Here is a 26998-nt window from a genome sequence, read left to right on the forward strand (position 1 = left end):
GAAATGAAGTCTCTTATTTCAAATCAGCCCATGTCTGCAAAAAAATAACAGAATCAGAATTACTACAACAACTTGTCAGGATCACATGCTTATATAAATGACCAGATATGAAACATTAATATAAATATGTATATATTACACAGTACCTAAGCTTTTTGTTAATTCTTTGTCTGTAAATCTCTTTTGGGTAGCCTTACATTCAATGCTGTAGCATATGAAAGCTTTAAATGTGTTTATAGCATCTGACATCCCACCTCTTGCCTTAGCTATGTGGCTCACAAGTCAGTTGCTTTAAAAGCTGTTGTGCAGTCAAGTATCCACACTTTATCCTCAAGGAGGAAGAGAGGTTTTTCCGATCTAAAGGGCCTTTTAGATTGCTTGAGCTTGTAGGAGATAATGTGCCCAGCTGAAGCACCCTATTTCTGTGTTCAGTGACAGATCACCCTTTTCAGCTGACCAATCCTCAACGACACAATCAATATTCTGTTTTGCTTGTCATTTGAGTGGGTTCCATTTATGATTATGACTTCAGTCATGGCATGATCAAAGTGGGTCCCTTTTGCACAGCTGCCTGTTGCCTGCAAGTTGAAATGTAAAAACTTTGGGATCTGTGAAGTGAGTGGTTCTGATGGTAGATACCATCAAAACACCAATCTGGTAAACACAATGAGGTTTGATGGAGACATGTGACTTACAAGCTTATCCTTGCATGGCCGTGATGGGGGCTGGTGCCTGTCTCCAGCAGTCATTGGGTGGTCAGAACAGGTCACCCTGGACAGGTCACCAGTCCTTTTCAGGGCAACACAGAAACAGAAAAGACAAACAACCATGTAGGTGCATACTCACACCCTTTGAGAGACCAATTAATCAAACAGTCATGTTTCTGACCTGTGGGAGGAAACCAGAATACCAGAAGAGAACCCATCCATGCACAGAATATACACGCACAGAGAGAACATGACCCCAGGCTGGGATTCAAGCCCAGGATCTTCTTGTTGCAGTGCAACAGTGTTTCCAACTGCACCACTGTGCATTTGGTAGCACTGCACAATGTGGATATTAATTTAAAACAATTTAGTTTTAAAAGTTAAACATTCATATATTATTGAACTGGAATAAATTTTTCATTTTTCTGTCTTTAAGTGCTGTCAGACAATATTTGTTATGAATATTGACAAGTACAGATTGCTTGGCAACAAATTAATCCCAGTAAACTAAGCTGTCCTTTGTACTTAGGCCTATTCTGTCCAAAGGCTGTGAACATGTTGATGTTTCCTATTTCCCACTTTCTTTCTGTAAGAAAACACATAATAGTACTCTCTACTGTCTCCTATTTCTAAAAATTGAAATGTTGGGCCTTTAGGATTTATCTTAACTATTATTGAAGTTTTTGGAATCCATTTTTACCTGTGGAGCTTTTACTTGTAAAACTTTTTAATTAATTTTTTTTCAAATTATTATTCAACTTAATATAGTAATCTTCAAATCTTAGCTAATTTTAAGCTTATTGCATTAAAATAAAAGCAAAACAATTAAATAAATGTATCATAATTGCTATTTCCTATTTCTTATAAAACATGCCTTGCAACCGACTCATGTGTTCCCAGAGGGCAACTTGTTGCCCTCAGGCACTGTGTTCATGACCTTCATTTTAAAAGAAAGCATTATTACAGAAAACTCTAAATAATAATAAAAAATGGTCTCTGGAACTAATTCTGAATGCAAACAGAAAACCTCTTTTAATAAAAATAAATGAAGATGAATAAGGAGGACTGTCTCCTCCTAACTTCCAAATCCACAGTAAATTACTACCAAAGTAAAGGTTAAGCTGAACATCTCTGGAAATCTGTGGGTAAACCCTAACAGAAGCAGCTGTTCGTGGGAAGAATGTAAAATACCTTAAAGCATGAGGGTGATACATTTCAACTCATCATAAAAGAGCAAAACACACTAGCTGTCACATTTGTTACAAAACATTATATCACAGTGCTTACTATATAAAACTACCTTTTAGTTAATGTGTTATCTGATTATGTAAAACTGCTTTTGACAGAATATAAGATTATTCTTCTTGGAACAAAGGAAGAAAGTATAACTTCATGGTTTAACATAAAGTTTAATTTTTTAGTGCTGAACTATTTCCCATATTTTGTCTTATTTAATGGTGTTAAGAGGTTCAATAGCTCCTTTTCCTCACTGCGTATAGAAAAAAGAAAGTCTGATAATGGCACAGTGAGGTCACTTTGTTGTCATCTATAATAGCTTAGCCATTCTTCCCTCATTATAACCCTCTTACAGTAGACCTATATGTGGCTCCCCTACCACCTACTTGATCACAGGTAGTTGCTGAAGTTTTTATGACAGTCATTTCAAGAGAACATTTATGTAGCTTTTATAGTTAAAGTAATCTGTTAGTGAATGACCTGTTATTTGTCCCATCAGGTCATCTTTATCTTTGGGCCTGTATAATTTCAGTAACTTGGAGACATGCTGATCTGATTGTAGATAATGTTGCATTGTGGGAATAAAAGTACCTGAAAGAACCCACACAGTGAGCAGATTTAGTGGTCCACTAGGGGCTCCACAGATGAAAGTCGTCTCCTTCACAGGCGATTGTGGACCTGAATTACATTAGTGTCCAGGAAATAAAATTATTATATTGTACAGTAATATTTTGTACAGGAAGTGTACATGTACAGAAAGTGAACCTTTAAAAAAATAATTCTGCTGTATTTGAAGTATTAATTTCTTTTCATGGCAAATCAATGAGAAATCCACAAGCTTCCACTACAGATTCTGTTGATTTTAAAAATAACAGATTATGTAATCAAGTCCGACTGAACTGAAACCAGACATATGTATCACTTTAACACTTATTTTGCACACAAAGTAAGCACGTCGTCGTGCTTTCATTGTGTTGTGCTGATTGGCATTGGTAATCAAATGTGTCAAGTAGAGCAGCATCAGGAAAAGTGGCGCTGTGGAATAGAAGATTGCTGATTTATCAATAAAAACGCTTAAGCAAAAATCAGTTGAAATCTATAAGGAAAAGGACTGTTCTTGTGTTGCCAACTTTTATCAATTTTCATTCATTGTGACAAAGTGCAGTTTGACTTCTCAGGTCCCATTGACTTTCCTTAACTCCAATGTGAGGAATCAAAGGAGAGGAAACAGACATGAGTAAGAGTGATTCATAACTCCTTAGACTGGGAAGTTAAAAGGACAGTCAGTTAATAGACACAGAAATATTTATTGGCAAAGCCGTACAGATGGATAAGGGATCTTAAAGGATCTGTCTATATGTCAATATATAGATATAGACATATACTGTATCTATACTGGTGTCAATACTAGAGCCCCCTTTGTGTCAAGAGAACAATGTCACATCTTCTCTAACAAAATGTAACAACGACAAAGCATGGAAAGGTCTTCAAGTCCAGTCCTTGAGAGCCACTGTCTTACAACATTTAGGTGAATTTCTCTTCCATCTCAAGTGAATATAACGAAGAAGCTCATTACCAGGCATTTGCAGAACGTGACATGCTGAGAAGCCATACCAGCAAATTGTTTTAGGTGTGTTGGCAAATGGAAGTATTTAAAATTTGGAAGACGGCAGCTCTCAAGGACTCAAGATAGAAAGGTCTGCTCATGGTGGTTCTGTGTAGTGGCTTATCTTTTTATGTACTTATTTCTTTAGTTCCTTCCATGTTTTTTTTTGTTTGTTTGTTTGTTTTTTAGCCAGATTTGGCTCTGGGTACTGAGATAGTGATTTGAGAAGACTGATCTGGCTAAGTATTTTGGATCATTATCACAATGAAACCCCCAATGACTTTAGATGTTATGTTATGATAAACAACTGTAGATGATTGACAGCAATAACGGAATTTAAATTAAGGACATAAATAAAGGGAAGAATGGAGTAGTTCTACCGAACATGTTGGAAAGCAGGTGTGGAAAGCAGTGACAGCAGAAAACAAACAGAAAATGTACAGAACACTGCAGTTCTTTTCAGAAAATATGGGACTAAGAACTTTACCAAGACAAACATACATATAAAACTGACAGACTTCAAGAGATGAAGACTACTGGGGATTTTGTGATGTCCTTTAAATCTCCTAGTTTTTGTGTTCACACTCTAAAACACACCACTCACTCACAGTCGTTCTTGGCAGAGAGTTTGCCTTTGTGCTGCCTGGTCCCTGGCCCAATTTGAACTGCATTATTGAGAGATGGTGGTACACTGGTGCTGGCACACCCAGGTTAAAAAGTTATGTCATTTTTTTTGCATTGTGCCCTGATACAAACAGTGCCCAAAGGAATTAAGTCAAAATGTTACCTTTAAGCAATTTTACTTTGAATTTGGTAGAAACAAGTAATGCTTCTTCTTTATTCTCTAAGAATCTTATACTTGCTGAAATAGGAAAGCTGTAGTCTTTTCATGTTTGCTACAACCCAAAGGAAAATTTTTCCATAATCTTGATCTGTCATACTTCTGTCCAAGGAAGTGAAGTATGTGTATATTGCAGATGATGACAAGCTTTTGGTTTTGTAGTGATACAGAGCTCTTAATTCCTATGTACACCTCTTAAGTATACATTAACCTTACACCTTATATTTGGATGTCTTAAACATTTGTTTCTTCTTCCTTCCTAATGTCCTTTCAGATTGGAAGGGTTGTCGACTGTGTTATCTCTGACAAAAATTCTCCTAAAATCACATTGATGAAATAATTTTCAAAACCAGTGCATGCAGAGAGCGAAGTAATTTGAAGCAGTGACACAGCACTGTGATACACCTGCAACCAACACCATTAGCCTAAGGTCATGGTGTTAAAGGTAGTGTCAACCACTAGACACTACATATGTTACCAAATGGACAAATAAATAAATCCAGAATTTCACTATTTCCTTCCCAGACTGAAATGTCTGATCTTAGCTAAGTGTCTTTATGCCGTTTCAACTGGCATCTTCATCTTATGATGGAATGGAAATGTTTTGGTTACGAAAATAGCTGGCCTGTTATTGCATTCATTGGCTGAGCTTGTTCCTGACATCCAATGGTTATGATAGAATACGCAATGTTGAGATGGTTCTTTCCAAAGTGAAATCCCATTGTACTTTTCCTCAAAGCTTGTTATCCAAAATTAGACTAATGTACTTTTACTTTTTACAGTATCAGTTTGAAAAAGTCTTTTGAAAAAAAGTTGATCAAATTCAAACACCCAATGAATTTGCAAGTACTGTCACATGGTAGGATGTGATCGGTCCCAATGAAAACATTTAAAACATGTTACAGGTAAAGTGTAGCATGATCTGGCAGCACAAGTTGTTCTTATGCCTAAGTGTTTCTCAGGAGGTATGTCTGGTTTACTGTTTGTGTGCACAAACTGACTTGCTGACTGGCTGGATTTTCTTCACTACAGTTCTACTTAAAGGTGCTGTAGGTAATACTTGAGATTCTGATTTGAGGCTGATTTAGATGTGGTTCTTCATTATTAACATCTACATCAAACTGTACTGCTTAGTTCTCAAAGTACATTCTCTGGGACATCACATGTAAAGATATTTGCTATTGTGATTTTGCTAGAAGACTCTGTATTTCACAAACTGCAGAAACTGCTGTGCATAGAGTCCATCAGTCATACTCTCCATGGTTGCTAAGAGGCGAACAAGTTCATTTCAGCAGACTCACCTAAAAAGGATTGGTTCTTGTCTCTTAGGAGTTAGCTGGATGATGTAACTAAGGGCAATCTGTACACAGGGGCAACTGCGGGCCATTTCAAACCAGCATTTTTATAGGGGCTTTTCCTTCCCTCTATCAATAAATCATAAACATGACCAGAATACAGAATCCAAAAAGTCTTTTTGTGTGTTCACTGCAAATATAACACTTCTGTTTCCTTGACATTAATATTTTTGTCTCCAACCAATTCTCTGTAATATTAACAAATGTTTTGTGATAACCCAATGTCTTTTTTTCTGTCTTTATGTGTTTGATTAATGCCTTTAATGCATGAATAAAACCTTTATACCATGCCAATGGCCTTTGGTTTAGTTTGAGCCATGGGCATTATAACAAAAGCTGAATGGACTCATATCCAGAGGGTGCAGAGTCAGTAGTATTCAGAGCTGATGTTGGTAGACAGCTGAACCTCACAGCCAGAGGCGTCAACATGCACTGTGATGATCAGTATCACAGTATAAGAGCCACACTCTGTATTTGGGCAGTGTCCGGTTACGCTGCAGATTTAAGAATCATTTTGCCACAGGGAATGATTAAATGATTGATAGTTTCTATGATGACCAGAAAGTGATGCCTGCTGTGAAAAAAGAACAAGATGTCAGAAGCCGTATTAAAATTAATAATTTTATTGTCAGATATACTAATGCTTCTCTGACCATCCTCTGACTGAAGTTTATTCACCTGCTGTGAATTAGAGCCATAGGGACTTTTAGATTTTCTTTTCATGCCACCATAAAAAAAGTTTCCAGAGGGCTTTCTGTCTTATTTATTAGCCCAATATGTGATAAATGGTCTGAATTTGGGTAGAGCTTTCGTAATCTTCCAAGCTACTCAATACATTTCACCATAGAGACATATTCACCTAATCACATTCTAAAACGCCACACATTCATATGTATATTGGTGGGCAACTTTGTGTCAAATTGCACATTGACATGTGACAGGACCTAGAATCAAATCTGTCACTTTCAGATTGTGAGACAACTATTCTATGTACTGAGCCTCAGTGGCCTTCATACTTCCATATGTGTGAAACTAGGCTGGTTTTATACCAGTTTCCGCCATGAACATTTCACATGACCCGAGACTTTTTCTCAGTCTTGTATAAAGTGTCAGAAAATAGCTTAATTAGAAATGTATGTGTTAGAAATACTTTATTGCTACAGTAACCATGGTAATGTCACATTTCATGCATTGTTGCTCTACATTTGTAGTCATGTTTGATTTTTTTCAGGAATCACATCACCAGCAGATCTTTGCCTCTACTCTTAGTGACTTTGAATTAGGGATCAATTAAGAGGGAATATTAAGTCAAGCATGTATGTGTAGGGTTTGTGCATATTTTATATTTTATCTGCTGCACCCTACCCTTTAATCCTCTTTTAATGCCCCACATTTTGCTTTTGTTTAGCTGCACAGAAAGGATTCAGATTTAGCTTTAAACTTTATGTCTAGCTCCAACTGTAATTCCTCTGATACAGATTTGTGCCGTTTAAGCCTCTTGAAACACTGATTGTGATATGTGGCACAGCAAATGAAAGTGAAACCTTGGAACTGATTAGAAAACCAAGTTCTTGTTTTGTTAGGAAACAATCTAATAAAACCTGTCTTTGATGAAAGAGACTATTTAGGGAGGTGATGGTCTTTATTTCATCATGCTGCTCAGCTGTACAGAACATCCTCAGGGGGCTTAAATAGAGGTCATAAACTCTGATGCGGCTGTTTGAGCATATTGAACTCTAACTGGCCTTTCTCTGACGAGCACACATGTTCACTCCCGAGGCCATTTCCATGAACAGCATTGGAAAATAGAAAGTATTGATTTCACACTGTGTTTAATGTGATTGCCTTAATGCTTCTCAGGTTTATTTGGTTTCCCTTCGGGCTTCCACTTTTGTTTGGTTTTCTCATCTTTACATGATGTCTTTCTTCAAACCTGTGAATATAAGATGGATTCAACATAAAATTTTATATCCAGCATAGCTACATACAATATTGATGGTTGGGGATGTGTTGGCTTATAATTGTTTTAAGCCTGAATTTATTGAGAAATTCTGTTAGTTTTCATGTCACCGCCGTCTGACTTCATTAATCTTGACAGAGAAAAAAGTATTGAGTGAATTGTGTTTCAGTGGATGGAACCATCTCGCAGACAGCAGATAAAATTGAGATGTTGGTGTTTATTGTTAGGTATCATCTGCCGCTGCATTGGATGCCAGTTGGTTATTGACAGCTTGACTCTTGCTCAGTAGTTCTTTTGGCCCTGCTCCAAGTCCACATAATTGACACGTCGCCTGGTGAGATTTGTGATTAACTTTATTGATATTTTAGGGTGTGTGTGTGACTGGTGTCACACACTGCTGGCAAATCTAACAGTTCTCTCCAGCTACTAAGAGAAAATAGAATTGTTCTCTTAGGGAGCCAAGATTTACTGTTTATTCACCAAGAAATGTGAAGCTTAGTTTAACTAGTTGAGATAATTCCAACTATTTTTTATTCAGATCCACGAAGAAGTTGTTTTAGAATGAGGGTGACATGATATTCACCACTCCTACACTTTTTGATGAAGCCACAAGCTTACTTTTAATCTCTTAGCTGCATTAATAAATCACTATAAGGTGTGGGTAACAAGGCATGCATAGGTTGTAAAAAAGTAACAATGTGAAAATCACCATTCCTGCTTTTAAAAGTAATTTTAATGTGTTGTCAAAGTTCTGGAGTGACTGGACTTTTCACCATCTGTATGGTGCATAGACTAATGCATTACTGCTCCTCCTCCATGTGTTGCTTAATATATTTCAGGTCATGGAAAAAGTTAAAAGTCATTATGTGGAAATTAAGTGGATGCTGATTTCCCCCTATTAATCTACTAGTGATTAAATATGCAGCCGCGTCTATGTAAAATGTTTTTAAAGCACGGTCCAGATGGAGGCTACTGTTAACCTTAGGGTAGTACACTATTATATTACTAATGTTACTATTACTATAATAATATTAATATTACTGTGTTATTGCCATGAATAAAGAGTCTGGAAAGGGGCAGAGAATAAGCAACAAATAAGAGTCACACAGCAGAGCTCCAAAAATTAAAACACAAATAAATAAAAACAAATGTTGCAACTTACGTTAACATGTACTCTCCTTATTTAAAGTCATTATCAAAAATGTATTATGTATATATTGTCTAGCTGGGGGTGCCAGCAGGGTGGCTTTTGCCCAGCCATCCCTTGTCACAGAACTGGTAGGCTTTTTTTTTTTGTGTGTATTTTAAGCCACTGACTGCAGGCTGGATACACCAGCAGATAGTGAGACCAATTAAAAGCTAATATCAGCTTGTTATAGTTGTGTTTCTCTTTAAAGAGCAGAATGGTAATAAGATGTAATGCTTTGAGCAATAAGCAATTAAAAGCTACTAGAATACAAAATTTAGCAGATGTCTATGCTGTATTTTTTGCTTAAGCGCATGCATACAAAGAAAATGAATATATAAAAATTGTAATCTTAATTGACCACTAACTTTTCATTTATAATTTTGGCAGCAACAGATATAATTGTTGCTAACAATCCACATCTGACTTCTGACCACAACTAACTACCACGATTGAAGTCCAGTCATCTGTTCCGTCTCGGTGGACTTCATGTCGCCTCATGCAGTGTTTTTCTATGGTAAGACATGACAAATATAAAAAGGATAGGCTGTAACTATGTTTCCTATTGTAAGTACATTACCTGCTGGCCCTATAAAAACTCTGCCCTTTCTGCACCTAGCGTTTGAGCCCAAAACTTATTAGTCTGTTGCCACAGCATTTAGTTTTTTGCTGCAGTGTGTCTTCATACAGCACTGGATTGAATGTCACCACAGTGTGACAGGAGTGTTATAGAATAATTTGTCAACCTAATAATACATGGCTTAACATGGATTCATGCTGCAGGATTATTATCACAAGTCAAAGTAAATGCAAATATCAAAGCTTTTTTTTCTGCCCACTTATGTTTTTAATACTGTGCCAACTGTTTCCCCTTTGAAGTTGTGCTTCAACATACTCTTTATGTAAAAGAGTAGAAGAAAAGCAGTGTAGCGACCGGTCTCCAGTCTCCATCTTGATGAAAAGGGGAAAAAAACATGAAACTTTTCTGTGAAAAGATCTTGGCAACCCACAAGTACATCTCCCAAATCATTTTTTAATCGCACTCAGTAAAAATATTCGCAAAATTCTCTTTAGTCCAGATTGGGAGAATACGGACACATGAACATTTAGACAAAGCCTCAAGTTTCTTTAGATTCTATTTTTTATCTTTCCTCCCTTCCACCAGTTTGAAATACTCAACCCATTACCTGCATAATAACAGCAGGAGCTACAGTATTTTCAGGGTTTATGCTTTCGCCAACCTATAGATTCCTTGACATAAGAGCTTTGATGGTGGTTAAATCCTTCTTTCTGACACCAGTTTGTCACACAGTTGGGGCAGTACACACACAGGGCAAAGGCGGGTGGTCACTTTGTTAAAGGACAGTGGGATGTCATTAACTCGGTGAGAGGAGATGTTAATGTAATTAACAGAGAAGAGGCAACCCAGAGGTCGAGTAAATCATCTGCAGGATTCCTTTGCAACAACCATAAACACACCTCTACCCTTATGACTCCCCCGCTTCTAAATCCTTCTCCAAAAAGTGCGTCTTTAATTAAATCCCATCACTCTACATGGTCACACACTCGGACTTTACACAAAAACTACTCGAGGATTCATTTGCTTGACTCCTAACACACAAGCTTGATTAGTATTAATCCTTATCTTCAAAATAGACAGCTTCTCAATTGTGTTTTTTCCTCGCCTGGCTAATTTCATGAAGAGCATAATTACAGCATTTTCAATTTCAGCCCTCCGCAGAGTTATGAGGCAGACTTTCTATCTCTGAGCCGCAGCTGAGAGGGTTGTGTGGGGGTTTGTGGGGGAGTGAATCCATGTATCCTGGAGTGCTTGTGGATGGGTAATTGTGTTTTCAGGAGCAAAATGAGAGGGAGAATTAGCAGGTTATGGGGTTGACTAACACAAGAGATAATTTGATGCCAAACCCGAATTGGAAAAGCAGCAGAAATCACGACAACTGCGTAAGCCTCATAGTCGAGCATTACTCTTGTGGAAACAGGGTTGATTTACTTACAATGCGGAGGGAACATGTGTGTGAACACATTTCAGTTCATACAGATGGGTGTTTGGGGTAGAATCTGCTCACTGACAGTATGATAGCCAGTAATCTGATTTAGTTTTTGTCTGTCTGCCATGTGGGCTCCAACAGTAGGAGGATGAAAGGCACATTGGCTCTGATTAGAGCTTCCAAACTGGCTACGTTTCAGTTAATCTGAGTGCGTGTTCACGCCTGTGCTTTGGTCACTCTCCAGTGCTGAGATCGGAGCTGGCCCTAGACAGTGGCCCGGTTCCCGTCTTTCTTGGATCTTCTTTTCATCTGTCTCTATATCTTCCTCCTCTTTCAGGCTCCATCACTCGTGCTCGACTGATATCTCTACACTACCTCTTGCTCACTTAACATCTGCTGCAAATATCTCCACGCTTATGTGTGAAAACCCTGTTTTTTCCCCACCATGCATATGTGCATGTGCATACCCATTCAGACACAGAAAGCTCATCAACATGGTTGTGTCAGCTTTGATAATAACGTGGAGCCCAAGGCAACGTGAATGGCCCACAATATTCTGCCACACTCCTCCAGCTTAGCAAACATCGGCCACCACTGCCAGCAAAACAGCTCTGCCTTCACTGAATTCACTGATAATGAGTTCTGTGTCCTCAAAGATAGTCTTCTGTGGACAAGTGCCAGATTCCCTAGAGGTTTTTAGTGCTGCATGACTTCTATTTCCAAACAGGACAGCAGCTCAGGTACTATCAAGCTTCCCTCTGCCTTATAGACAGCCATTCATTTGGACCTGATTAAATGACTAAAAGACACTCATCCAGGGTGAGACTTTGCAACCACAGCAACAGAATGTGGAGAGAGGAATGTGACAAATAAAACTTTTGCAAAAAGTTTTACTTGTTTTATTCAATTAAGTTAGATTCAGATCTTTACTATAAAGGCATGTCAACAAGGCATAGATGTCCTGTTTAGGTCTAAGAATTTTACATATTAAGACAATAAAATCAATCTGTTGTCTGCCAGGATGTGAAATTGCTCAGACCTAAATTCAAGAATATGTACAAGTGCACATATGTATGTCGCTTATAAATAAAACCAGGACAAAAATGGAAAGACCTTTTGGGAAGAACTTGTTGTTTCTTTGTAGTGAAAAAAGGAACTTAACACGGTTACTGCTAATAAATACATTTGTTTAACTGTTTGAACTCGTTGATACTCTCACCATTGCTATAAAATAAAGTATTTTGGCACAAAGAAGTTGGTTCTCTGGAGCACATATATGTGTGTTACCATAAGACCAATACAGAAAGACCATGCAATGTTTACTCTATTACTGGCCATTACTTCTCAAATATTATATCTCAGATATTAAAGATTCAAGTTCATTACAAGGCAATCAAAAAAAGGATTGAACAAGTATGGCATGTTTGAAAAAATCCTCATACCTCTAAAACACTGTGGTAGCACATCTTCAAGCCTACTAAAACATTCATGCCTAATATGTACTTATCTTTAGTGAAATTAATCAATGCTTAAATAAAACATTTTAGACTATGTTTCTATCAGCCTTAAGAGAGGGAACGGAAACCTTCTGTGTATCAAAGCATTGAAGGGTCAAACATGAAGCCATCTGTATGGAATTTCTGCTAAAGGCTCTTATTTTGGCTATTTAATTGTAGAGTGTACTTAATTTGGTTCTTCAAACAGCTTTTAGTTTGCATTTATTATTTCATAAATTATGACAGTGCACAGACTGTTGTATGCTATATAATATATGTAAATATTTCTGCAACCAAAAAAATATTTGGTTGCAAAATATTTTTGCAACCAAATATTGCACAAGTATTCTGAAAGGACCATTTATGATGTCCTTTCAGCTAAAATAAGAGCTATAAGGTACATGCTTTTTTTAGCCAACCTCTTTATCACATATAAGACCTAGATTACCTGATTATAACTTATAAAGAAGCAGCCTCCTTACTAATTTTTGATCATGTTTAGTTGCTCTTACCCTCACTTCTGCAAAGAAGTAAAGACATCAATCATTTTGGCTAGTATACACCGTTGTACTCTTTTCCAACACAAGTATATTCTGACAATCCTTCTCATTCTAATCAACCCTCCAGATTATAACTTATAAAGAAGCAGCCTCCTTATTAATATTAGATCATGAGTTGCTTTTGACCAAAGGTCTACCTCTTTAGCAGTCTGATGTGGCACAAAACCATATTTAGCCACCATGTTTATGGCTTTTCTGCCAAGTGCCATCTTGTTGCCTAGATGTGTCGCCTCACATCTGTTCCCTCACCTCCACTGGGGCTAGCACGTCCACCCTCGTCTCTCCCGCAGCCACCAGCCCTCTCTTCCACATCGCAGGTGGCGGATCACTTGTCACATCTGGAGGAAAGTGAAAGACAAACATAAAGGAAAAAAAATTGTGTCACATATGCTGGAACCTAGAGCAATTTGAGTCTGGAAAAAATAAGAGACCCTTTCTGTTCGGTCACCTTGACGCTCCTCCCACCCAGAGTGCTCATCAGTTCCCCCATCAGGTACAATTAAATCACAAGGAACACATTGGGCCACCGAGCCTCAACAGTAGGGGTGCGTCATCAGCATATCCTAGGCATATTCATCCTGATGGGAAGCTTCTGCACTGGCCTGGGTATATTGGATTTATTTCTCGCTCCAGTGGTGATGGATTTTGTGTTCGCCTGTTTTGTGCGGCAACGCGCTATTAAAAGAAGCAGCACAGAGAGACCGCTGCATCTTCTGTCACTCGCCATCGCACACTGTTTGCTCATTGCCATTTTATGAATATGCTCACAGCGCTGAGCCATGTTTTTCCATAGCGCCGGGGCCCATTTAGTTCTGATACAACATTGTTCAAGTAGCATAGCCAGGATAGAAGTGCGTAAGGGAGGGGGTAGGATGTGCCAGTTCTCTACCTTTCTGTTCCAGTTTTACTACCTCCTGCTTAGAGCTCCTCTGCAGGCAAATTATCGTTCCAGGGGCCTTGTCCTGAAAGCAGGGGAGAGGAAGAGGGAGGTTGGGGTTGAGGTGGTGGGGATTATGACAGGAACAGGATGAAAGGATTGGAAATAAAGTTCCTCTTATCAGAACTTGCCAGGAGCAAAGCACGCACAAAGCTTCTTGGGAATCCAATTTAGTCCTCGCTGTTAGTTCAAGTAAAATCAGTGCAATTAGCTGTCACAGGTCAGAGTGTGAGCTTGGCGTGTTAAGTGATTTCCTGAAATGCTGTGAGCAGAATCACAAGGGCGATGTCAATTTTCTTAGCAAACAAAAAAATTATAATTAAACTCCTGCCAGAGCCTAGCAAAATATGCCACTTCTTTATATTATGTCTCTGCTAATAAATGTCAGATGCACTTTTGTTTTTCTCCTTTGTTTTTCTATTTTCAGTTCCTCAAATTGAATTTAAAGAGATTTCCATCCTCTAAATCTCCTTTGAGCCTACTCTGTTGTGCTCATTGTTTGTTTATCAGCTAAACCAACAGCAGCAGAATATCACAAATTACAGGTCAGTAACTTTGTTAAACCAATGATGAGCTCAACTATAGCGATATAGATACATGGATAGGTACATAGATAGATACTCTCATCAGGAGTGTATGAGTGTAAGTTTTATTTTCACTGTACCACAGCTCCGCCGCATTTGGTAGCACTCTTGAAATGCTGCAAGAGTTTCCTGTGTTCCAGCCCCGATTCAAACACAGGAGTTTGCATGTTCTCCCAACATATGGGTGGGTTGTCTCCAGGTACACCAACTTCCTCCCACATCTTTTTGTTTGTTTGTTTGTTTGTTTGTTTGTTTTTTTCCAAAAAACCAACCTACCAGGTTGGTTAACAGATGCCTAACAGGTTGGTTTTTAGGTATGAGTTTGTGTGTGCATGATTGTTTTTTTTATTTGCATCTCTGTGTTGCCTTATGATTGATAAACAACCCTGCAAGGATAAATGGGTTCAGCAAATAAACGGAGGCACCAAAGTGGCACCAAGTGTCCAGAATGTTATTCATCACTCTGGACAGCAACTAACTGTCATATCAATAAATTAATCTGAACAGTAGGTCAATCAGTAATTGGTTGTCAAGAGTCCTCATCACCACAGATCCAATAGCCCATGGCTTTAAAAGCTTGGGTTTGAGCTAAGAAGTGGCTGTATGGTTTTCTTAAACTTCCTCAACCCCTCTCAAGCTGACAGACTGTGATAAACTCTCAACTCATCCTTTTATCTGTTCTCTCTCGGTCTTTCACTTTTGTTCTCTTTCTCTGTCTCTCTCTGCTCTCTAGGGGAGATCTGTGCGTTCAACATCCATGGGCTGGAGGCTCCGTTTGAGGCAGTGGTGCTGAACGGAACGTCTGGCGAGGGTCAGCTGAGGGCACGCGGCCTGGTGGACTGCGAGTTGCAAAAGGAGTACACCTTTATCATCCAAGCTCATGACTGCGGTTCAGGCCCTGGGGGTATGGAGGGCAAGAAGTCTCACAAGTGAGTAAATCTGACAACAGGCTTGGTGAACACGAGACCACACAAGAACAGACACAATTCACAGAAATTTTGTCAGAGCACACAATAATCTCTCTCCACAAATGGTTTTAAATATGTAATCTCCAGCAATCAACTTACACTTTTGAAAGGATGAGCTGTATGAAGCCAGATGTTTAATTATGTATGGGACACAATGAGGGAAATTGTGGGTGTTTGAGGTTGTGCCTCTGTTCACCTTAAAAGATAAAATGGTAAAAATAAGTGTTACAAAGATGCCAGCATAATCAGTCTCTGTCAATAATTCAATCAAGCTATATGAATGGTTCAAGAAACAAAAGAGATCACAACCAACATTCAAGTTTAGCACACAAAAATCAACACAAAATAAATATAGGTGGGGGTATTTTTATTTTGACAGCTATGAATCAATGAATTTAAAGTTCTGCAGAAAACACACCAAAAGTCATTCTTGTTTGTCTTGATAGAAACCTGACACTAAATGATAGAAAATTGCTTGTAATTTGCCACAAAGAGCACCATCTGTCACGGATATGGGGGAGCTTTTGTGTGTGCTGAGTCTGTGGAGAATGCTGAGGAGGTAAAATTGCCTGCAGAGTTACTTGTACGACACACACAGCAGCATGAAAATCCATCAAGAACAATAAACATGACCAGCAAGATTATGCAGACTGCAAGTAGTTTGAAAGTCTGTATGAACAGAAAAAAACTCCCCTTGAAGGATTTGTCAAAAAACATTCATGGTATTCTTTAAGTTCCTATTTCAGCTACTCTTCTCACTACCTCCAAGGACACCAGTGGACTAGTTTAAAGAGATTTACTGATAAAAGCAGTTTGTTACGCTCATTAGTCTCCATTGAAGTGACTTCTGTCTGAAATAGTTTTAATGTGCCGGAACAACTCCCTGTTCAGTACATGGAGTTCAGTCTTGTTTAGTTGCTCTTACCCTGACTTCTGCAAAGAAGTAAAGACATGAATCATTTTGGCTAGTATATACACCATTGTACTTTTTTCCAATACAAATATATTCTGACAATCCCTTTCATTCTCACCCTCCCTCCTAACAGGCTTTTTGTTTGCCACTCATCTTCCTACCCTCTCTTTATGGCATAAAGTTGGCCTTTTGTCACCTAAAGAACATTTCCAGGATTTTAGGACTTGAAGTAATTACTGCAACAGTGCCTTCTAGAAAAAGTCAGACAGTTACAGCTGATCCTGAATGGTGCTAAACGTATTCTCACTAAAGCTTAGAACAAATAGCACATCAGCCTAGTTCTAAAGTCCTTACACTGGCTCCCTGTAGCTGAGATAATGGACTTTAAAATACTTTTGTTTGTTTACAAATCATTAAAAGGTTTAGCACCAACATACATGAAAGACCTTTTGTCATATGCGCAATGACATGACAAAAGGTCATGTCATGGGGTGAAGGGCGTGACCCAGGCCTTAGTCCTGTTGTCACAGGTTCAAATCCTGGCCCGTTGACCTTTGCCACATGTCTTCCCCCTCTCTCACCACCCGTTTTCCTTTCTGAGAACGGTCAAATAAAGGACACTAAAAACTTTTAAAAAGAACACTCAGGACTTCTGGTACCAGTTGGAGGTGGAATATGAGGAATTTCCTATATTGTTCCACCTCAATTTTTGTTAATTATGTTTTATATCAATTTTGAGAATCTGACTTTTTTGACTGAACACCACTTAGGTCTGCTATAAGACGAACCTGGATCTGTTGGTACAGACAGGTAGACGTTGGAGGTTAAGTGGATTTGGGAACACTTAAATGGCTTGTCCTTCGGCTGGAAAATCTCAAAGGATGACACTCGCCTTTCACTGCACTACCAGCCCGCTTGCTCGAATTTATAAAGAAGCTAATAGGGAGAAAGAAGAATCTCTGCCTAAGGCTGTGCTCAAATTACGCATGACACGTCAACAGGCATGAAAGAAGGCAGTCCAGAAATTTGGCAGCTAAAGAGGACAGGGTAGAGGATCAGGAGTGACATGAGATGAGTTTAAAATTCTCTCTTTATCCTGCTTGTTCTACTGCACTGCTTACCAATAGCTGACAACCCACTTATTCCCTTTCCGAAAGCTCAGTGGATTCTCTCCGTTCAATTCTGTCCTTCTGTCTGCCAGGCATTCTGCATCTTCTCCCACCTTCAGCATTGGTGTGTGTTGTCAGGCTGTTTCTGTATTCACAAATGGATGCTCTCTCTACCATGGCTGTACAAATCTTTCTGTCAGAGCTGCCTTTTTTCTACAAACAAATGAGATGTTTTTATTTTCAAAATGCCATGTCAAACTTTGGACATATGCATCTTCCTTAAGAGACAATAAAGTGTTGCATTGCTGCTCTTTTGGTGGCCGAATCAGTAACCACGACAATGGGCGGCTTTATAAACACTTACGGTTGGGACTCTCTGCATTCAAATTTGCCTTTTGGAGTCAAACTGTTTTACATTTTTCTTTGATATGTTTTATACACCTGCCAGAGAAAGATTTATTCACCTGTCAGCAAAATGTAAAGCTCAAATGAATTCACCTTAAACTCCTTGAGGCTGCTTCTGCTAAGGTCAGCTTTAAATGAAACATAAATTAATTCTCCATAATGTTGGACTGACCTCTGTCAAATGAAGTGGAATGTTTCCTACCTGTAAAAGGGGTAATAAATGTCAATTTTGAGTGTATTAACTCCTTAGCACACAGACGACAGCTATGTAGAAGCTGTTTTCTTATATGGGTAGATGTTGTTGGTACACTTAGCTTGCATATAATCCAATTCTTTGGACTTTACAGTTTTCAAAGTTGTTAAAACATTAAGCCCCATTATCTAAACCTGAAACCTTAATTTGTGAACAAACATTGAATCAATCAGTACAGTATTTTGGTCAAAGCACAGAACACTTTCTCCTAGGTAGGTGCATTTTTCAAGACTTATTTACATATTTTGCAACCTATGCAAAATATGTAAACAAAAGCACATTTGTGCACTATGATTCAACTCCATTGCAATGACTTTAAAGGATAACACTTGTATCTAATGATATGATGTAACATAAAATGAACATTCAGCATATCAGCAATAGACAGGGGCTAGGGTTCGAATGCGTGTATGAGTTGCAATACAAAAAGAGGCTGGAAGGAGTTAGGGAACACATGAATAGCTGAAATCTGCAGGTACTTCAAACCCCCTCTGAAAAATTTTATAAGTGCCTATTTAATAGTTCAGATGCCAAATATAGTTCAGATGCCAAATATAACTTAATATGCATTAATGACCACAGTGGAATGCATTTTAGCACTAACTCAAGCTCTTCCTTATCATCGCTGTTAGTGGTACAGTCCATCAAGTAGCGCCTACAGAAATTTCAGGTTCCCAAGGTGCATATTCTATCAAATATTTAAGATTATGCTCTATGAAAAAATATCTGAAAATAGGTCAGTATACTGTGAACAGTTTGGAATTACATTCTACAGAAAAATCTGTAAATAAGTGAATCCATGACTAAGAACACTTCCATTCCTGAAAATTTTCTCCCTTTGGTTATGCATATTCTTGGTGTATAGTTTTGTAGATTTTTATGATAAATATAATGTAATGAAAAATGAGTCATTTTTTTGCATAACATCATCAGAACTATGCCTCTTGTTCAATGCCAAGGTGAAGCTATCAGATAATGGGACTAGTTACAAAGAACCAAGTACCAAGTATAGTATGAACATATGAAGTCAGTAGATTTACAAAAGTGGACACTCATAGTGAACCACTATATAGAGCTGAGAATGTGTTTCATGGTAATAAAACCTAACTGTATAATGACCACTGATGATATGCTTGAGTGGAGCTACTCAGTGTTTCTGTACACATACAATAATAATAATTGCACAGCAGAGAGCAGAATTATTAGGACAAAATTTGAATAATTGAATCTTTACACCTTTATTCATTTCAGGGTTTTACATGAGGCTGAACTACAAAAGCAGCTGTAGAAAGCCAAGGTTTATTCATTTTTGAGAAAATCAATTGGATCAATTAGAACCAACATATTGTACTAGTGAATGTATCAGCCTGTGGAAGATTAAAACTATTATGTTGCATAAGAGATCAACTTGATACCATTATCAGACTGCTTCATAGTGTGTGTCAGATTAGCAAACTACAACCTAAATACTGAACTGAAGTCATGACATTAATTGCAGATGAACTCTGTGTCTTGTTTAAAGACACGACTATTTGCCCATTCATCTTTGTTTTGATCTAGGTATGGTGGGAAAAAAACAAATATTAGATATTTTTGACCCACCAGCTAATGTCTCTCTTCCTTTTTCTGTACTATCAGCAAGAGTGATATTATGTTTTTCTTTGGAGGTCATGTCATTATGCACATAATTTTGAACATACAATGGTAGTTGTGGATGATTGATATATAAATTTGGAATCAAGGGTTAAAATTAATTTTAGATTTTTTTCTCAGAGGATGGTGTTAATGGAAAATTACAGTCTTGTTAAATAAAGGCAGAAAGGTCTTATTAAAAAACACCTGCCAACTGCCAATAATGTGCAGTAAAATCCAAGGTTACCTGTCAAAGATTTATATAAAGCATATGCTGGGAAATGATTAGCAACCTTTCCTGGGTGTACTTCAGCCCTCGCCCAATGTTTTCTGTCAATAGGCACTAACCACCTCACACCCCTGGCTAGATGGAGCTGATATAGAAAAAGAATGGATAAATGTTGGAAAACATCTGAAGTGATAATAATTCAGATCAAGCATTACATAAAATAAGTCAGAAACACAAATTGACAAATTATAATGGCATGTGTAAAATCAATAAAAAGAATCTTTGTGGGGCGTGCTGTGGTGGCGCACGGCCCACGTTTGGAGGACTTAGTCCTCGACGTCGTGGGTTCGAATCCCTGTCCTGGCGACCTTTGCCCCATGTCCTCCGGTCTTTCCTGTCTGCCTACTGTCGCAAAAGAAATACAAGCCACTAGAGCCGCAAAAACTCTTCGGAGAAAAAAAAAGGATTTTTGTAAGAACTGAAAAAATTCCAACATTTGTTGCTTTATGCATAAATAGCTTTTCTAAAGAGCTTGACAGAAAAATTCCCAAGACCAATCAGTTGACTATAGCATCATTTAAAGGAGATGTTTGTTTTTTTTAATGAAAAAGAATCATCAGCCATGATCCTTTTGGATTAATGCTTCCTACATACAACCAAGTTATCTTTCTAATAAATACCTAAATATTCATGTTATAATGCAAGGGACATATAAAAAGTCCTCCCAGGATCCACATATAAACCGTGACATGTGTATGTAACACCACCCTGATTAGGTTTAGTGTCTGGCAGCAGTCCAATGGGTTAATACTTACCCAGGGTTCCAGGAGAGCATGACAGTGGACTTGCTATAAGATGTAATTCCCAAAAATGGGCTTCTCCAAACAGTAGCACGTGCAGACACTTCATGCTTGACAACAAGGGAGTTATTAAAGACATCATTAGCAAATCTTAGAGACCTGTATGTTCGAACCCCACTGCAGTTTGGAGAGGCTAATTATATTTCCATAAAACGAGCTGAAGGAGAGTCATGTTTACCCACAGACGCACAAACACACTGCCGAGTCAATCCGCACCAATAAATATGCATTACCATATAAATAAGGCAAACACTATAGCAAGCAAGACATAGGCTGATTTCAGGAATTCATAACAACCATGCATGCAAATGCAAAACATAAAGACCTAAACATACTTGAAGTAAGAGAAATGTATAAAAAAAAAAAGGAAGTGGGCCAAAAAGCTATGCCTCATTAGCATAAGCTGTCATGATAAATTTCTGAAGTAAGAAGACCAGGGGGCTCCACACAGACAGTGATCTTGCCAAGGTGTCGACTCTTTATTCTACCAAGAATCTTAGCTTCACGCTTGTCACACTTCATGCTAATTTGAGTGAAACCTCATTCTGTCAAAACCTGTAAGCTGATGTGACTGTTACTGCAGACAAGCCATAAAATTGGAAAAAAAAATAGTTTAGGACTCTGTTGTTTATCTCCACCTAACAGAATGCATTTGAGAGAGCAAAGTTAACATGTTCAAACTATAACATGCCAAGAACAGGAACATATGTCTCTGTCTGCTTCAGTTACCAAACAACAGGAAGCAATAGCTGCTTCCATTCCAATTTCAGATCACAACCAGATGTCTCCAGGTTTTTGCAATTTGTGTTTCTTTATTCTTGCAGCTTGTCCAATGTTGTTGAATAAACTGCCATTGTATCAACCCCGACCACAGCAAATGAATATACAACAAAAGTACAAAATACATAAACATACATGTGTTTCAGTCTTGTAGGAAGATAAATTATGTTGGTTAAATAATGCTACAACACCACCTTCTTATGTGCAACAGCACAGCCTGCATCATTTATTTTATTTTGTACATTAAAGCCACTGATGCAGCATTAACAGCACTACTGCTACTCAAATAGCAGAACAATGAAGCAATATTACTTGATTTCTGGTGATGAAATTTCCATTCACATTAGAATGCAGTATGCTTAAAACTAAAAGTAACCTGCTTTCAATTTCATAATGTTCTTTCTGAATAACTTGCCTAACATTTACCTGAACCCTTGGAGGGACTCAGACATTTGAAATGTAATCCCATATTGTCAGTTGAGTCTTAATTAAAAAAAAAAAAAAAGTAAGGCATCCCGTTCAGACATAGTTAAAAATGGTAAATTCCACACCTGTGTTTTCAGTATGCAGCATTCAAACTGAGATCACATCAGAAGCCAATCAAATGCAACATGATTTGTGGGTGATGGTGGCATAATGTTACAGACTCAATTATTTCTCAAGCATGCATGAATGAATTAAAGCAACACTTTGGTTATGTTTTTGATGAATGGATAAAATTGTGACATTATATAATACTCAAGTGGATTTTGCATGATACCGTGCATTTAAAACTCTTCTGACATATGAGTAAGAAAAATATTGAAATTGTTTTACCTTTTTTTCAAGGTAAGTGGAATTTTCCTTCACGTCAGTGGGATCCCCATCCCGTGTCGTGTTTTTGATCCCTCTGCTGTAGCTGAGGTAGTTTATTTCCATTCCAGTTCTGCAAGAGAAGCATTGATTAAACCCCCAGGCTAATTTTTGACAATGATTAATTGAGTCCCTTGACTTTCTGTTATCTGTGGAGGTGTGTGTTAGAGGTTTTCAGAGAGGACTTAGTTCGAGTAGTTGTGTGTGTTGATAGATAATGAGTACAGATAAATATGAAATAAGCTGGGAACAATACCAGCCTGGCATTAACATGCATCACCTAGATTTAATATCTCTGCATATGATTTGATTGGGTTGATACAGCACCTGGCTCTTGAATAGATCTTCCCTGTTTCAAAGGTCCTTTATTAAACATCCCTGATGAGATATTTAAATCTTTACAAAATATACTGGATAATTTTTTAAGTGTTTGCAAAGTGATATGTAAACAGCAAATCCTTTAGGTCACATATGTCAAACTGGAGACCAGAAGGCCAAATCCGATTCACCATAACTTTTTATACAGCCCTTTAAACTCCGGAGGGACACATAAATAGAACCTTCAAGATGAGAGTTGTGTGCTTAAATATAATTTTATCAATCAAATCAAAGCAGCTGTTATCTGTAATGTCTCAAATCACATCAATTTGACAAGATCTTCAATATTATTTAATTTTAAGAAGTATTCAACAAATGCAGAGACAGCTATTTATTAAACGTTTAACAGTCTGGTAATGGGTATTTTATCAATACATTCTGCCACAACCAGTCTTTTGAGGACATTTGAGGTAATCTTGATATGGCCCAGAAGGAAAATAAGTTTGATATGCTTGTTTGAGGTATATTTTCTTTACCTCACAAACATCAGTCATTTGAGTTTTGAGCATTAGGAAACATGTTAAATTTAGTTGCTGTCCTATGCTAAATGAGTGTTAGATACTGCATGTACTGAATCTCATGTCTTCTGAAAGTCTTTATGTCAATGGTGTGAGGGGAATGAGGCTACCAGTGATTACCCTGTTTGGTGTTTTTACACTATCATTGCCTTTGGCCAGGTGGTTATGACCCATTTCTTGTGGATTATGGGAGATAAATGGAAGGAATTGTTTTCTTAGAGCTAAGAAAATAACTCTTACAAAATATATATTTCCACAGTAATCAACGAGCTGAGCTTATTAAAAGAACAAAAGAAAATTATTGTTTATTATTTCTCTGCTATATTTGAATATTTGGAGCATGTGGGTTAAAACAGTTTGATTAATTCGGTACAATGAAGCAATCAAATCTCTTGTTAGAACCTCTCAAAGTTCTCTGATTAATGATTGACTTTTAAAAAGCTGCTTTTCTTTGATGGAAATCAAAGTTGCTTTGACTGAAACACGAGGAAGATGGTACAGGTTTAGTTAAAACTGCTGATCATAGTCATGCTAACTACTGTCTCTGTCTGATTTGGACATGTCTCAAGCGAGACTACTTGGAAATGTGTCAGTTATAAACAGACATGGTGGACCATTGTATTTTGAGGCGTCTTACAAACACACTTTATAACAGGGAGGTGCCTGTAATAAGCACAGAGCAGATGCCTCATATACAGAAGCTATTAGTACAGATCCAGCCATCTGTGTTATGATTTCTGACATTGGGATATTGGCTGCATGCCTTCCCCCTATATTCTGCCTGCCCATTTATTGTCTGATTACTGTAAATAAAGGCGACTAGTGCCACAAAAAAATTCAACATCTCTAATAAATTACTCCTTTTATATTCATATTAGCAGGTTAAATTAGACTTGAAGAAGCAAAAGATAAATCAGTGTATTATAACTCTACACTGTTTACTAGTACAGTGAACCCCATTTTTCTGCAGTTCAGTGTTTGCAGTTTTTTTTTTTTTTTTGTGGAGCGTAACTAAAATATTTGCAGATATTTTTGTATATCTACAACGTTGGAAAGAAAATGCAGATTGGGAAGCTGAAATACCTAAGTGCAATGTTGGCTGGCATTTGCAAAGCAGCCAATCCAGGAGTGGTATTCATTTTCCTTGGCAATGATTGGCCGAACCCCTAAGAAAAGACATAATTAAGACCATAGATTAGCGATGTCCAAAGTGATTCCTAAACAGTCGGTATCCTATATGTTTTAGTTCTCTCCCTGGTTCAACACAACTGAATCAAATTGATGACTTGCTAGCAGGCCTCTGCAGAAGAACATTGTCATGCTGAGGAGGAGGAAGTTACTACTAGGGTGTTGAACCACAAAGAGAACTAAATCATGTAGGATACCAGCTCTTAAGGACTGACTTTGGATGCCTCTAATCTATTGTCTTTTAGCTTCCACACTGTAAGCTAAATGTTATCTTCAGTCACAGATTGACCACCAGATAGGTCTGCAAAGAGAGAATGATCTAAAAGCAGAAAAAAGAGAAGATTGAAACAAAGCCTGAGGATCTGAATGAGTGTAAGGTTGTAGACTGCAAGGAAGCAGAAATGCTGGGAATCAGAATTTACATCAATGTTTTGCCTATGTAGTTGTCAATAACTTTGAGAAATAATTCATTTTTAATTAAATTATAAAATGAGTTTCTTTAGTTGAATCGAGACTTATGACTCAAGAATCTGAAATCATAAGAAAAGCTTGTTAGTCTCTCATGAAGGAGTGAATTCAATGCAGAAACTCCTCACAAAAACAAGGCATGACCACAGACACAACTGTCTCTAAGTCTGAGAAGGTATTAACAAACAGATCCACCTCACAGTCAAAACATCAAATAATAGTGAACTACACCAGCTGAAAAATTAATAAAAGTGGCAATTTTGGTCCTCATTCAAACTAAGCCTTCCGAACTATCAGGTTTCAAAACATCCAAAGTCCAAAAGATCATAATGTTTTTACCCCGTTCTTTTTTATGGCCATGTTTTAGGTCAAAATAGTGAGTGGGCCTGTGTTCCTTTTCTGCTCCCATTGGTGATCAAGCTCTGCAATGGTGGCAACACATTACCTTAGATAAATTCTATTCAGGAGACCGTCCTGGCACTTGTACTTTTTTGGGGATGTCTTAATCTTACTTCACTGCATGGGAACCTCTCTCCTTGCTGTTCAATATGATAAATTGTTGATTTGGATCAAATTTTACTAGCAGTAGTCTGTTCGTCCATGAAGCCGTTTTGATGTAAAGCAATGTAGACAGCATGAGTTTCCTTAGAGGTAACCATGGTTGACAAAAGAAGGATGATTTTAGGCTCCACTCTCTTTTAGAGCAACCACTCTGCTCTTCTAATTCATTCAGACTGACAGGGTGATATGAGCTGCCGTACCCTCACTAACACTTTCTCCTGACCTCACTGAAACGGTTGTTTTGTGGCGGAGCAAAACTTTTCCGATTAAGTTAATTTTATTAACTTTTTATACAGTTATTTCAATATGTTTTCATAGCAACTACAAATTGCCACCGTCAAAAAAAATTACACTTGCGTTTGTAACAAATGCGATTTTTTTTCAGTTTCAGAATTTTTACCCATGACTGTAGGTCACAGAAAGGTTAATGCAGACTTAAACCACTGAATTCATGTTAACACTGAAGTATGTGATTATATATTGCAGATTGAAGTCTCTGGCTGGGACTGCTACCATTTTTCTTGCAAGTTACTCATAAACTGAGTTTGAAACCAAGTCAGGTACTGCATTTACGAAGAAAAAAAAATGTAATGTGCCTTTCATCCACAGTCTGCAAGATCATTTTCCATGATAACTGTCTTTAAATTGATGTAGCACACAGCTTGATGCCAAACGGGGGTTTAATGTTCCAGTTCTTGACTGATAATGCATCCCAGGTAATATAAATATGCTTTATTGTCATTATCTTTCAACTAGTGAAACACCAGGGGGGCTACATTGCATGTCTTCTAAATCAATGTGTTGAGGGAGCATTTTAGAGGCAGATCACGCTAAATAACATAAGCTAAACGCAGTACATGATACATGCAGAGTATAGGTAATTTCCAACTAATATTTTTTTTAAAGTTTTACTGAGACCGTCCTGTTAATAAATGATACTAAATAAAAAGAAGGCTCTCGATGTTGCTTTATCATTAACTATGTGATGTAGCTTGACACTATTTGACTAATCATTTCCCTGACTATACTTTTTATCCAGTTTGTTGTCGTAATCATTCTCTCACCCTTGGGGTCACATATGCCCTCGCTGTTTTCTGTGTCTCTCTGACTTTTCGTGAACTCCTACCAGCAGACTGACACCTGTCATGGGGAGCGACAGCGGCCTTGGGCCCACCTTGGCAACCTTTCAGGACTATGAAGCCACAGACACACACACACACAAACTCCTACACTCACACTACACAAATATCTGTGTGTACTCATACCCCAGGGTAGGAGGTGTCTATTCCAGCCAGATGTGCACCATCAGCAGAGAACACTCTCTCACATGGACGCAGACATCTTCACAATTACTGCATTTAGTTATATTCTATTCATTTGTGTGCATGAATACATAATGATGCTCAC

At 37.9% G+C, this 26998-nt stretch overlaps 1 protein-coding gene across 2 annotated transcripts in view; it reads left to right on the top strand.

Moving 5' to 3' along the window:
* clstn2 (calsyntenin 2) overlaps window positions 1–26998 on the top strand; it is a 283647-nt gene that overhangs the window by 154755 nt on the left and 101894 nt on the right. For both annotated transcript variants that reach the window (XM_023351906.1, XM_023351905.1), the window contains one exon: window positions 15211–15406. In XM_023351906.1, the coding sequence (XP_023207674.1) occupies window positions 15211–15406 (196 nt within the window). The remainder of the gene's footprint in view (window positions 1–15210; window positions 15407–26998) is intronic.

Source organism: Xiphophorus maculatus, chromosome 18 (genome assembly GCF_002775205.1).
Source record: "Xiphophorus maculatus strain JP 163 A chromosome 18, X_maculatus-5.0-male, whole genome shotgun sequence".
Classification (NCBI taxonomy): Eukaryota; Metazoa; Chordata; class Actinopteri; order Cyprinodontiformes; family Poeciliidae; genus Xiphophorus; species Xiphophorus maculatus.